Genomic DNA, 13,866 nt, shown 5'->3' with positions numbered 1-13,866 from the left:
GTGCACAGTTTCTCTCAGCGGGGAGGAGATTGAATGGCTATATCTCCAGACTTTCCAGCCTCAAAGGTCATTATAACATGAAAGCTAGGGATCACTTTCAGTGAAGTGGAAACAAAGACAGAAGAGGCAATCCCTATATGCAGTTCCTTGATGGGGACCTAAGCAAGAGGGAGCATTTTCTATAGTGTTCCAATGTAAATAAAAAGAAGCAAACCATCCCACTGAGCATTGGGGGGAGTTACCTTCTTTCAGGCCTACCATTAAAAGGTTCCAGAACTGAAAACTGCAGGCTCTACTAATCATGAAGAAATGAGTGTGTTCTTAAAATTTAAACTCCTTGGAGTTTTCTAGCAAAGAAATTGTACTAATTTACCATAAATACGGTGCCTTGCATTAACTTACAGATTTCTTTAAGAAAAAACTCTCCCTGCTCTGTAGATACTCTGCTTCTCTGTCGAAATTGAAAATAAGATCCTCCTCTACATCAGTAATAACCTGAGACACACACGGCACACACCCACCCCTCCATTCAATGTTGTGTTTTTAGCCGGAAATCTGATGTCATGGATACTTTGGTATAAATTCCTTTCAATTACCTAGTGAGTGATCGTGACCAGAATCCTGTACAGGGAGGGAAGTTGATTGCTGGTACGTTGGGTTGAATTTTTCTTGTTCTGTAACACGTGCATGCTTTTTAAGTTGTGTTCTCCTTCTGTAGACTGTCAAGGGGATGCTGGACAATCCTAATGAACCTGTTAGTGACCTCTCTTACTTTGACTGCATTGAGAGTGTGATGGAAAACTCCAAGGTAAGCCGGCCTGTGCTCTTAACATTCCTCCTCAGGGTGGGAGGAGCTCAGACGTGCTTCCAGTGCATCTGCCTGTAGCTGCTCTGTATTGCTGCACGTCTCATAATGTCTTCTCCTGTAGCCCTGGCCTCATGTGCTTCTCTAAACATGACCACACACCAGGATCATCTCGGGATCTTTCTTGTTAAACACAGAATGCAAGGCCCCACCCCTGAGTTTCTGATTCAGTAGATCAGAGGTAGGGCTGAGATTGTACATTTTTGACACGTTTCCAGGTCCTGCCCATGTGGTGCAGGAGCCACACTTTGAGAGCCACTGCTTACACCAGTGATGGCGAACCTATGACACACGTGTCAGCACTGACACGCGTAGCCATTTCTGATGACACGCGGCCGCATGCCGAGGATGAAACATTTGCTGCTCCTGAGGATGAAACAGTTGCGACTAGAGTCTTGGAGTTAGTTTTTTCCTCAAAGTGACACATTACCCGAGTTATGCTCAGTTTTTTGGCGAAGTTTGACACACCAAGCTCAAAAGGTTGCCCATCACTGGCTTACACCATATCACAGATGGGTCCTACTGTGAATCGAATCATGTAATTTCTTTACCTGGGATTGAACTCTTGGGGAAAGCCCTTCAGTGAACCTGGCTTATATGAGCCCCTCTTTAGTGTTCTTGCCATCCATCCATGGCAGTCATTCTCAAAGAGAGTGAAACTGTGTGGGGAGTTTTTTGGATGCGGGTAGAAAAATCTAAGATAATACAACAGTTTGTGCCCCACCCCACAACCTTAACCTTATTCAACAAAATCTTATTTCTTAGTATTTAATTTGATGTGGGTGGCAGTTATGGGGAAAATGTTAGGAGTAGTAATACTTTTTAAAAGGTTGAGAAACCCATGATGATAATATCGGTGTTTTGGAGACTGCCAGAATCTGGTTAAAATGAAATGCGAGTGAGATGAATGGGTGCTGAGCAGTGCAGTCTGGCTTTGCTTGTTGACATCACTTTACATTAGCCTCAGGGAGACATCTCTATTGGTGGTGTCAGGACAGCCTGCTTGCATTGGGCGAAGACTAGGGTTTGTCCTGTCCAGCATTCTTTATGGAACGACGGGTTGTCTAAGGGAGGATACATATTTTTCCTGTACTTAGAGCCAAAGAAGGATGCAGAGTTAGGAAGAGGAAAATGTGTATCTGAAAATACCCTCTAACTTCTGTGCTTTGCAAGTCCTTAAGTAAGCTGGGTTATTTTCTATCTCCAAACAATTTTAGGGAGTTTCTTTTTCTTTCAGCCAGCCAGGACGGCTTATTGACAAATGAAGAGCTCTGCCTTGCGTTCTAGACTTAGCAATCCCATTGCCTCTCCAAGGGGTTGTGTTGAACAGCCTTCTGTTCCAACATCTGTTATCCTGGAAGGTAGAACCAGCCCTCGGGGGGGCCTGGTGAGGCCCACAGAAGACAGAATACCAGATAAGGGGCAGGTGCCCTGCCTCTGCCCATGACCTTCTCTGTGACCTTGTGCCTGGTGCTTGACCTCTCTGGGTCAGATTCTGAATACTAAAATCCCTTTTTGCTGCTATTTTAAAGACCTCTGAAGAAAATATACCAATGATTTTCAAAATATGGGAAAATATAATATTTAGGAAACCTTATTAGTATTCATATTAATAATTCATATCATATTCTGTACTTCATAAAGACATTTAAATTTTACTGTAAACAAGTAAGATAATACCAGAAGGAGTGTGTCTTCTGCTTTCTGGATATGACTTCATCTACAGTTCAATGAATGTGTCTGATTTTTGTATTCTGGGAATTTAGAGTTCTCAGTCCAGACCATTCCCCCGTGGGATGCCCTGTATAGATTTTACTTTATTGATCTGAGTATATTTACTGCTTCTTCTTGAGATATAGATAACTTTTGGGTGAAAGGTTTATATTTTTATTATTCAATTCTCTTTATGGAACAGAAACAATATAATTGTCTTGAATCCTTTATTAATGCAAATAAAGGGAAATAATGGCCAATATTGTAAATTAAGAATCCTTGAATGTTAAAGTTGCAAGTGTAGTTCCCTTTACCCCATGGTTTGAAGAATGCTGGTCAGAGAATATTGCTGGTTATTTGTTTTGCAGGTTCTGGGCGAGTCGATGGCAGGGATTTCGCAGAATGCCAAGACCGGGGACCTTCCTGCTTTTGGGGAGTGTGTGGGGATTGCTTCCAAGGCTCTCTGTGGGCTGACAGAGGCAGCAGCTCAGGTAAGGGGCTGGTTGGTCCCCTCCCCTGCAGTGCAGGCTGTGTCCTGTGCCAGACCAGGGGAGTACCAGATCCCTGTGGGAGGCATAGGGGAGCTCCAGGTGAGATGTTTTTTGGGGGAAATAGGCATTGCTTAGTTCAAATTCTCTCTGAGGTTTTAGCATTGCAAAAACCTTAGTCATGATCCTTTTAGCATCAGAGGGAGAAAACAATGCCGTCATGCAGAGACACCATCAGGCATGTTCTTGCTCTTCGACTGTCCTGTGCATTTCCAATAATTATCGGGCTCACGTGACCGAAGTTTCAAAATGTCAGCATTTACCTTAAAGGATTTATTATTTGGCAATTGCTTTGAGCCTAGATGATTTTACTAAACCAAAGAAAACCATCCCTAGTTTGGGGGGTGGAACTGACTACCCCTCAAATCTCAGGGGAAATGAATTAAGTTTAAAATTGCTGCTCACAGATTCATTTTCTCCATTATTAGTCTAATGCATCCAGAGGGTTTAAAGAAAAGACCTTATCTTCCAGCCTCTTGTCCTCTTAGAGACCAAATATTACCTTTTCCCCTGAGCCATTTTACTCATTCTTCTTATTTGCTATTGGAAATAGTGGCCTAAAAAATATGGATGCATTAGACAATAAGATAAGAAACCCTCACGAAGGGCATGCTCCAGAGTTGGCTGACTCAGCAGCTCCATGCCATCAGCCTGCGCCCACTTTTTCCTGCCTCTCCCATCTGCCAGCAGGAGGGTCAGCTTCATGCTGAGGCTGGGTGTCCTCCCTCATGGTCATAAGGTGGCTGCCAGAAACAATCAGTCTGGGTCCGTCCTTGTTCATGGCCCACAGAAGAGTTTCTTGAGGCTTTCTTCAGAGCAAGGAAGCTTTGTTCCCGAGCTGGCGTTCACCTATCCATCCCGAAGGCCTGATCACTCTGGTTACCTTGGCAAACTTGCACTAAGGAGGCCCCTAAGCATGGCTGCTGCGTGTACATTACAAGATGGTTGTCCCCCAGAGGCTCACCTGGGAGCCCAGAGCCTGAGCTGTGGTTTTCCTCCCCCTTTCCAGGCTGCATACCTTGTTGGCATCTCTGATCCGAACAGCCAGGCAGGCCACCAAGGCCTCGTGGACCCCATCCAGTTCGCCAGGGCTAACCAGGCTATCCAGATGGCATGCCAGAACCTGGTGGACCCTGGCAGCAGCCCGTCACAGGTAACCCGGGGGCGAGGCTATGCGATCTGTGAGTCCTTAAGCTCCCGTAGGTGGGCTGTGGGGAGTGGGAGAAATGAGTAAAGAATACTGTTCTTACAGAGCTTGCAAAGCCAGCTCAGTGCAGCACTGTGGATAGTGACTCGGGGGGATGTCACAAAATGAGGTGAAAGTGGGAATGTGTAGGTGCTTTCAAATGGGATGCTGGAAGGCTGTCGGGGTAAAGCAACCAGCATGAGAGTCATCGGGAGTCTCGTGATTCCATTCAGTTCAGGGACATCCGCTGAGGGCATGTTCTGTGCTCAACATGGGTCAGCCTGAGTCTGATCCAGTCCCCATTACCCTGGCGCTTAGTCTGTTGGATGAAGTCTGGAAAGTGCAGTGATGGGGCTATGATGACAGGGCCAGCAATGCACAGAGGAAGGTGTGATGAATTTTCTGAGGATCACATCACAGAGATGGTGGCGCTGAGCCAGGTCTCAAAGTTGGGTCATAATCCACAGCCCATAAAGGAGCCACAGACATTTGAGAACTAGACAGTATGTGACATTCCATGCTTAAGGGGCATGGGCTCCCATTCACTTATGAAAGCAGTATGTGCTGAAACTGGCCAATCGGGGGTATCAGAGGCAGCCTGTGAGTGGCATGTTCATCCTGAACTCTGGGAAGAGCATTCTTGAGGCAGGAGAAGGACCCAAGTGAAGGAAGCAGCACAGGGAAGACCTGGGCCTGAAGCAGGCCTCCGAGCGGGCTTGCAAGGCGTCAGTGCACCTGAGATTCCTTACCCTCCAGTTAAGGGCAAAGGGGTTCCCACCAGCCTCAGCAAAGTAGATCAGGTGGATCCAGGAGAGCAGTTTTGTTTTGTGGGGTATGTGTTGGGAGGCAGGGGAGAGTAGGGCCTAGAAGATCCCCGAGACAGACCACTTAATAAGGTGCCTACATGAGGCAGGAGCTACTGCACCTTGATGTCTGTCTTACTTATCTAGGCCTGGACTCTCCAATGCGCTAGCCACGAGCTGCACTTGAAATGTAGTTTGTCTAGTTTTGATGGGTATAAAATACACACTGGACTTTGAAGACGTGATATGATAAGAAAAGACTGTAAAATCTCAATATTATCAAATTGATTACATGGTGAAATGAAATATTTTGGATATTTCAAGTTTAATAAAATATATTATTTAAATTAATTTCTCTTGTTTCTCTACTTATTTTAACGTGGCTGCTCGAAAATTACATATGGGGTTCATGCTCTTTTTCTGTTAGGCAGTGCTGGCGTAGACCCTGGGCCGAACGCTTCCTCCCCGGGGTTTCCAAAGGACAGCTGACTCCTTTAAGGCTGTTTGGAGCCCAACCCACCCCCACCCCTACATCAGCACCTCCTTTCCTTTTCTTCACCTTTTCTCTCTTGCAGAATAATTCTTGCCCTCTCCTTCGTTGGGATGACTGGGGGGTGGCAGAGCTAGACACATGTGTTGTAATTACACAGGCCCTGGACATGCGGGTTGAAGAGGAATCCAGGGCTTGGGACCAGGGTGGACTCCTGAACTGGACCCCTCTGCACTGAGGCACGGGGTGCCCCCAACCCAGCTCCATGCTTTCTAGGTTCTGTCAGCCGCCACGATTGTCGCCAAGCACACCTCGGCCTTATGCAACGCCTGCCGCATCGCCTCGTCCAAGACAGCCAACCCAGTGGCCAAGAGGCACTTTGTCCAGTCAGCCAAGGAAGTCGCCAACAGCACCGCCAACCTGGTGAAGACCATCAAGGTAGGTGGCTGGACTGAGGCCTCATCATCCCAGCGACACCTGCTGCAGAGGGGAGAGGACAGGGTTTACGCTCTGCTCTCCTGAGACGTAGGTCTAGTGAAGTTTAAATTCTAATTTGGTCGCATGATTTAAGTCTCTGAGGATGAGTCCCTTACAAGTGGAGATATTCATCATGGAAAACCAACAGCCTTGGTCTCTCCTAACCTTGCAGATAGTGGGGGGCGGGGGGGCTCCCCAAATTCTGTACATGAGAAGCTTAGGGGCAGAAATCTGGAAGGGTTGGCTATGGGGCATCCCTTGGCACTGTGTTTGGGTAGCAAGCACCCTGTGTGTACTTAAACTGCTCCTGTGGGTTCATTCTAAGGGGGCTGGTGTAGGGTCCCACCATTGTTACAGATCTGGAGCATGTGGAGGGAGACGGGAATGGGAAATTGTGAGAAAATCACTTTAATCTAAAAAAAAATCAATTTAATCTATCCTATGATATGTACTCTTTATAGCTAATTAAATGTTTAAAAGGGACATCAAAGTTTTGAAACAGACCATCCTGTGTTTATAACAAGTTCATGTTTGTGTGAAAGGCCATGGATAGGTTGGGGCAGGGGCATGGTGAGGAGGCAGTTGCAGTGGCCGGAATGTAGCATTTGTAGGTAGGTGATAAGACCACAAACCCAGTCTGCCCTAAGCAGGGACCAAGCAGGCAGGAGGCAGCCGGCCCTGTGGGGAAACAGCCACAGCCTGGACAGTAGACCCCAGGCAAAGAGCCCAGCGCCCCCTCCAACCGCCATAGGAGATTGTTGTGGGAAGCCAGCTACCAGTTCTGTGTAAACCAGGATGTGCAGGAGGGAGAGGCATTGGAGGGTTAACTCTTTATTTAAGGATGTTCACGTTCATTGAGGTAGGAGTCTGCTTTGTTGCTGGGCAAGTCCTGGAGTAATGGGACTTTCCCCACTATCTCTCTCCAGAGGGTAGGGCACTCGACCCCTCTTTTCCCTTTCACTACACAAAGCCAGTGTGTTCACTTGGAGACATTAGTCGACAGGCTGAGCCAAGCAGAAGCAAAGAGAGAACACACAGCCCAGCAGCAGCTGGCAGCTTGTGGGCCAGAGCCTGGGCAGGTGCCCTAGTCAGTAATTTCTTAGCTGTTTAAATGGAGTCTTTCAAACAAAAACAAGAAACCTGCCTATTTGAAGACAATAATATAGGTTGAAAATGAAAACATTAAAGCCAGTGCCCCTAGGATCCTGTGGGCGGCCCACCTTAATTACCGTCATAGTCCATGGTATTAGCAACTAATACAGCTTACATTTTTAAATGTTTAGCGCGTGTGAAGCCTGTTCCAAGTGCTCTGTGTCTATTACTCATTCGGTCCACACAGCCACCCTGTGCTGATTCCCATTTCACAGACAGGACCCTGTGGCAACAGGGAGGTTAAGTGACTTCCCCAAGGGGACCCAGCCAGTAAGCAAACCAGATGCCCTGCTCTTCCCACTCTCCCTTCCGCTCTCACCCTGGGGATCATGTGCACATCTTCTTTGTGGAGAAGCCTATTCGTCTCGCCACCCTGGGAAGAAATACTTCGATGTGTCTACAGTGCGCATGTGCAAGTGTGGGGGAGGTGGGGGTGGAAAGACAGCAAGAGAATTGAAAGTAGCGACACCATGGTTAGTTGCTTGTATTCTTATTTCTTTGTTGTTGTTAATTCTCACCCTAGGATAGGTTTTCCCATTGATTTTTAGAGAGAGTGAAAGAGAGTGGGAGAGACAGAGAGAAACATCAATGTGAGAGAGACACATCAATTGGTTGCCTCCTGCACATGCTCCCCGACTGGAGCCGGGCATCGAGCCTGCAACCGAGGTACATGTCCTTAACCGGAATCAAACCTGCTACCCTTCAGTCCACGGGCTGACGCTCCAACCACTGAGCTAAACAGGCTAGGATGCTTGTAATTTTATTTCAGTTAAAGTTGGCCATTTTCTGATCATTAAAAAATAGGCTATTTATAGATGGATCAAGGAAGTTAAAAAAAAAAAAAAGGAAAGAATTCTTTAGAAATTCCTGGAAACCTTTCTTCTCTGCCTCCTCCTTGGCTTTAAATCCTTCCTATCCCTGTTAAGATCTCATCTTCTTTTCAGATTCTCCTCACAGTGTCAAAACCTCTTTGCAGTTCCCTGCAGCAGATGCCCTTGTGTGACGGCCTGAAAGATAGGCCTGTGCAGAACATCAGAGAAGGGATGCAGGGTGATGTCCTGTGTAGAAGACGAAGGCCTTACCTCCCCGGAGCACCCCGGGAATGGGTAGCAATGCCAAGGCAACAGAAATGAACCTTTGCCCCTCAACTTGCCGAAATGTGCTTGTCTTTCCATTCCCATTGGGTGGCGGGATTTGCTGGGTACCATACACTTTATTTTAACTTACTAATAGGAAAATGATAAAGGCTCATTTCACTGTAGCTCACTAATACCATATACTGAATAGAGTCCTGTTTTAAGGGATGGTTAAGAATCCTGTCAAGTAGTAAAACAAATGAATGCTTAAAGCAGCTGCCCTCAGAGCTGTCTTTTGCTCTAAGTTTTATGCTCCCTGGTGCTTTTTTTTTCTTTTCTTTTCTTTTAACCATGAGGATGTGCCCAGGCCTAAATCCCAGCTGCCACACCCTTACAGTCCCCCCAAAAAGGAGGGGAAGCTAAGGGATTCCTGCTTCTAGGAATCTTAAACCTCCATGAATGGCATTCTTTAAAATGCCAGAGCATGACTTAGGAAGTGTAAATATCTTCACCCCACTTCCTGCCAGGGCAGGGTAGAAGCACACAGACCCCTAGCTATGGTTGCTGTCTTTCTACTGGTCCCCACATACAATGTTGCCTGCCTATCTCTCGAATCGGATGTGTGGAATGGAATGTTATTTTAAATGTGCAGTCGCTCGGGTTTGGGTGCCAAGTAGAAACTGTGCAACAACAGCTTTTGTTTTCCTGAGACGTTGGAGTGTGGCCTTGCCCCTCACGGTGGAGTTGAAGCTCAGGGTTTTGTGATGAAGTGTTTCTAGGTACCACAGACACCAGCCACATCCAGTTGTCATTCATCAGTTTGACTCGGCTGTTTTGGTCATCCTTCTGTTTAGATTGGTAAAGTAGGCGTCTTCAGAAAAAGAAAAAAGAAAAAAAAAAAAAAGGAGAAACCAAAGCTCTTGGGCTTCTCTGACTCCTTATTCTTGTCGCCTTTGTCTAAGGTCAGTAGGAGAGAAGGCAGCCAGGGGTCGTGGGTTCTGGTTTGAGGCAGGACCTTGGCTTAGCATGTCACATTCCTGGGTGTTGGTTTTGTCATCTGGAACCTTGGAGAGTTGGGGTTAAATGATCTGTAAGGTTTCTCCTGACCCCCACAGCCTTGAACCTGTGACCCGGCACACCTGCAGACGGCGTTTCTCCCAGCTCCCTGTGAGGTTCTGCCGAGGGAGAGCGTCCAGAGGAGCTGGTCCAGGGCCGAGAGCGCCCTGTCCCTGTGCGGCCTAAAGTGAAGTCACCCTTTCATTGTTACGGCTGGTACACTGACCGTCTGTGACAGGGAACGTCTCCGTGAAAGCTGCTGTGCCTGCTTGCAGTTTCTCCAGTGGGCAGGCCTGAGTATGCAGCTCCCTTAGGTGGCTGAGCCATCCCCAGGGTGGGAGCAGCACTCACAGTGAAATAGTATCTTTGTGAGCTATCCTTTCTGGTGACAAGTGCTTCCTTTGTATGAAACTAGAGGCCTGCACGAAATTCATGCACTGGGGGTGTCCCTCAGCCCAACCTGTGCCCTCTCGCAGTCTGGGAGCCCTTGGGGGATGTCTGACTGCTGGCTTAGGCCCTCTCCTCACGGGGAGCAGGCCTAAGCTGGCAATTGGACATCCTTAGCGCTGCCGTGGAGGCAGGAGAGGCTCCCGCCACCTCCACTGCACTCACCAGCTGTGAGCCTGGCTTCTGGCTGAGCGGCACTCTCCCTGTGGGAGCGCACTGACCACCAGGGGGCAGCTCTTGCATTGAGCTTCTGCTCCATGGTGATCAGTGTGCATCATAGCGACTGGTCGTTCTGCCATTCAGTCAATTTGCACATTAGCCTTTTATTTTATAGGATAGATTTTCCTTTTTGAAAATGAAAAAAAGCAGGTGACGTAGCTGTTGTTCTACTCCACGTTAGTCAAGGTCTTGTCCTGATGTGCTGCATTATATGTGACGTTAGGGCCCATGCTCAAAAACAAAATTCTTCCTTCATCTTATTGGTGCAGTTTATGAAACTGCACAATTAAAAACCATTTCTCAGTATTTCCCTTGGGTAATCATCTTTTCATTTTCAGTAAGTTTAACTGCGGGTTGGTGACTCAGTCAGATACCTGCCTTCCACATAGGCCCAGAGGGTTGTGGAAGGTTGTACAGGGGGTGGGAAGAGTGTGGGGAGGTAAGAAGCAGGAGTGAGCAGCACAAGGGGAGGCCTGTCATCTTCGGTTCAGCTAGAAGCCATGTCATCCCACCCGGAGGGGGTGTGATTGGCCATTGGCCACCTGAGTTCCTTTGACACCAAAGTCCTCTCCCGCCACCCGCCTGCTCCCCTGGTTTTCCTGCGCCAGGGCCACTCCAGCCAGGCTCCTGCCATGTGGCACCTGCCCTGTCTCCCACTGTATTCCCAATTGCTCTGAAGCCTGCTGGAGCCTCACCTCAAGGAGTCAGTGCAACAAGATTAGAGCTCCAGGGTCAGTTCTGCGTTGCCAGCGCCCGGCACAGTGGTGCTAACAGGCGCCGCGTCGGTGTTCACTGAGTTCACGAGTGGCAGTTAGAACTGAGGCCACATCTGTGAGCAAGAAGTAGCAGGCATGTCGGGTGTCCACTGGGCCCCGAAAAATGGCAGAGTCGGTGGTTAAGGTAGAGGTCAGTGCTTGTCTGGTGGGGAAGGGCTTGAACTGAGGCAAGCCATGCACAGTTTTAGCAAAGATGGTAAATGAGCCAGGTTCTCGGGAATTCCCCTGAAAACATTAGCTTGGCAGATGTGTAATTATTGTCCCAAGCTGCCAAGGCTTGGTTAGAATGTAGTTGTTATTCAGAACTAGCCTTTAAGCTGGCTGTGCCTGCCTACTCCTGCATTCATGAAAAATAGAGACGCACTCATCTCAAATCCCGTGGTTTCTTGATGCTGGTGCCTCTGGTTTTTGTTCACTAATTGTCTGAATTGGCGTTTATATTGCTCATAACAGTTCAATTAAAAGTTTAATTGGTTGTTTAATGAGAAAATTTACATTCTCCTACAAACATAGCTGCCTTCTCAGATGCCGCCGTTCGCTGGGAGGCAGGGGTGCTATCGCTGGGTCACAGGCTCTTGGTTCCAACAGTCTTCTTCTTAAACAGGTGGAGTTGGGTTGCGGGGCCTTGAACCCAGTGTTAACCTTTTGTGTGGCGTGGACCACAGGCCGCATTCCTGATTCTCATCCATCCGGGTCATCAATCAGCAATGTCACTGACCATTCAATGCCGTTGTGTTACCTGCTGCTGATTTTAAAAAGAAAATGCTACTGAAGCATAAGATACATAGACAGAAAGCACAAATCATGTGTGTAGAGCCCAGTGAGCTTTCTCACACTGAGCACACCTGGGTAACTACAGCCAGATTAAAACACAGGACATGGGCCCTAACCTTTTTGGCTTAGTGGATAGAGCATCAGCCTGCGGACCAGAGGGTCCTAGGTTCGATTCCGGCCAAGGGCACATGCCCAGGGTTATGGGCTCAGTCCCCAGGGGCAGGCGTGCAGGAGGCAGCCAATCAATGATTCTCTCTCATCATTGATGTTTCTCTCTCTCTCTCTTCCTCTCTGAAATCAATAAAAATATATTTTAAAAAAACACAGGACATGGCCAGCCCCCAGGGTCCCCTTGGTGTGCCTTCAATCCTTCCTGGTTCAACACCCTAAATTAGCTTCACCTGTTACTGTACCTTGCACAAATGGAATCATACAGTAGGTACCTTTTGTGTCTGGCCTCCTTAACTAAATATGTTTATGAGATTTGTCCATATGTTGGGGGTAGTTCTAGTCTATTCCTTCCCAATGGATTCTGTTCTGCTCGTTTCAGAATGGCTGCTATGCAAGCCCTACCTCCATCAGCCAGTCAGGGACACCGAGGTAAAACTTAGAAAGGGTTGAAAGTGCTGCACAATGTAAAGTATTTTTATAGTTTGGGAGGGAACAGACTTAATTGGAGAGAGAATGGAGGGGAAGAACCCACGGGTTATAGTGTCAAAAGTGGGGAGGGAAAGGGTTGAGCTGCAGGGTCTGGGAGTGACGGGCAGGGCGTTATTTGAATTCATTTCTGCTGTGTGTGAGTGGGAGGTGATGTCCTGTGAGGTCAGCTGTCCCATGAGCCACACATTCAGCTTTATTTATCCTCACTAACTGAGCCCCCTCTGCTTGCTGGTAGCGATCTCTCTAATTAGTTCTTATTTGTTATTCATGAGCTCACCAAACATTTTGTATTCCCACATCTCGTAAGCCACCTTCTTTCGCTGGGAGGTGATTACCGGGGCCCAGGAATAACTGTGCCTCTCAGTGGGGTCAAGTCTCCGTGTTGCCTCCCATCAGGCCCTGGACGGGGATTTCTCTGAAGACAACCGCAATAAGTGCCGCATTGCCACCGCCCCCTTGATCGAAGCCGTGGAGAACCTGACCGCATTCGCATCCAACCCTGAGTTTGTCAGCATTCCCGCCCAGATCAGCTCCGAGGTAGGGAGTCTTTGCAGCAAAGGTAATGTCGGCATCTTCGGCTGGTTTTGTGTGGCACTAAATGAGCACAAACAGTGAAGAATTCCAAAGTTTCTCTCTGTCAGCGTAAGGCATTGTTATTGTTGATGGTGCACAGAGTTAACGAAACTCAATGTCTGCACATCTCTTAAGACGTAATGCCTTAGCTCTACATGTTGGGAATGATCTCTGTGCATAGGTTTGGGGCTGATTCTTGGTATGTGTCGCCCGCAGAAATTATATTTAAGGAGCGAACGTGGACCCACGTTCTCACCACCAAGGCCCTGTGTGAGCCAGCCTCCCTGGTTCCCTACCCTCTGTGTCTCCTTCCAAAGGGCAAAGGTGATGAATTGGTAAAGAACAGGACCATTCACTCTATACAGCCTGTTCTTGACCCTCTGCTGTTTGGTCCCAGGGCTCTCAGGCACAGGAACCGATCCTGGTCTCAGCCAAGACCATGCTGGAGAGCTCATCATACCTCATCCGCACTGCACGCTCACTGGCCATCAACCCCAAAGACCCACCCACCTGGTCTGTGCTAGCCGGACATTCCCACACTGTGTCTGACTCCATCAAGAGTCTCATCACATCTATCAGGTTAGTTTCGCCTCCAGAAATCACTAGGGACCTGCATCTGAACAGAGCAGGAGGAAATAGCCTATCAGGATTTGTATTTAATAGCAATGTGGTTGACTGTCATCATCTTTTTCTTTCTCTCTTTGAGATCAGTAATAGCACTGGTCACAATAATAATAGCTAATTTATGTCAGATACTGTTCCAAGCATTTAACCTATATTATCTCATTTAATTATCACAACAACCTTGTAAGGTAGATACTGCCATTTGTCTCCATTTTACCAATGAGATCATTGAGGCAGAAAGGATTTAGGTAACATTCCCACGGTCATCCCCAGCCTGATGGCTCTAACCACTGCACCTCATCGTCTGTTCCTGAGAGCTTAGGCGGAGAGCACCCTGTTTTGCTAATAAGACAAAAAGAATATTCTAGGTCTCACAGTAACTCTGGGCATCTCTGACCTCCTTGGTGATAGTAGGAGCCTGAAAAAA

General features: G+C 47.7%; 1 protein-coding gene across 1 annotated transcript in view; it reads left to right on the top strand.

Annotated features, from left to right (window-relative positions):
• The window catches only part of TLN2 (talin 2), a 425,370-nt gene that overhangs the window by 334,271 nt on the left and 77,233 nt on the right, over positions 1-13,866 (top strand). Inside the window, exons 34-39 of the mRNA XM_008139166.3 lie at positions 719-808; positions 2,947-3,069; positions 4,136-4,279; positions 5,882-6,043; positions 12,639-12,779; positions 13,213-13,394. Of these exons, the coding sequence (XP_008137388.2) occupies positions 719-808; positions 2,947-3,069; positions 4,136-4,279; positions 5,882-6,043; positions 12,639-12,779; positions 13,213-13,394 (842 nt within the window). The remainder of the gene's footprint in view (positions 1-718; positions 809-2,946; positions 3,070-4,135; positions 4,280-5,881; positions 6,044-12,638; positions 12,780-13,212; positions 13,395-13,866) is intronic.

Source organism: Eptesicus fuscus, chromosome 5 (assembly GCF_027574615.1).
Source record: "Eptesicus fuscus isolate TK198812 chromosome 5, DD_ASM_mEF_20220401, whole genome shotgun sequence".
NCBI classification, from domain to species: domain Eukaryota; kingdom Metazoa; phylum Chordata; class Mammalia; order Chiroptera; family Vespertilionidae; genus Eptesicus; species Eptesicus fuscus.
Note: the sequence above shows the minus strand (reverse complement) of the source record. Positions and strands in the feature narration are given on the sequence as shown.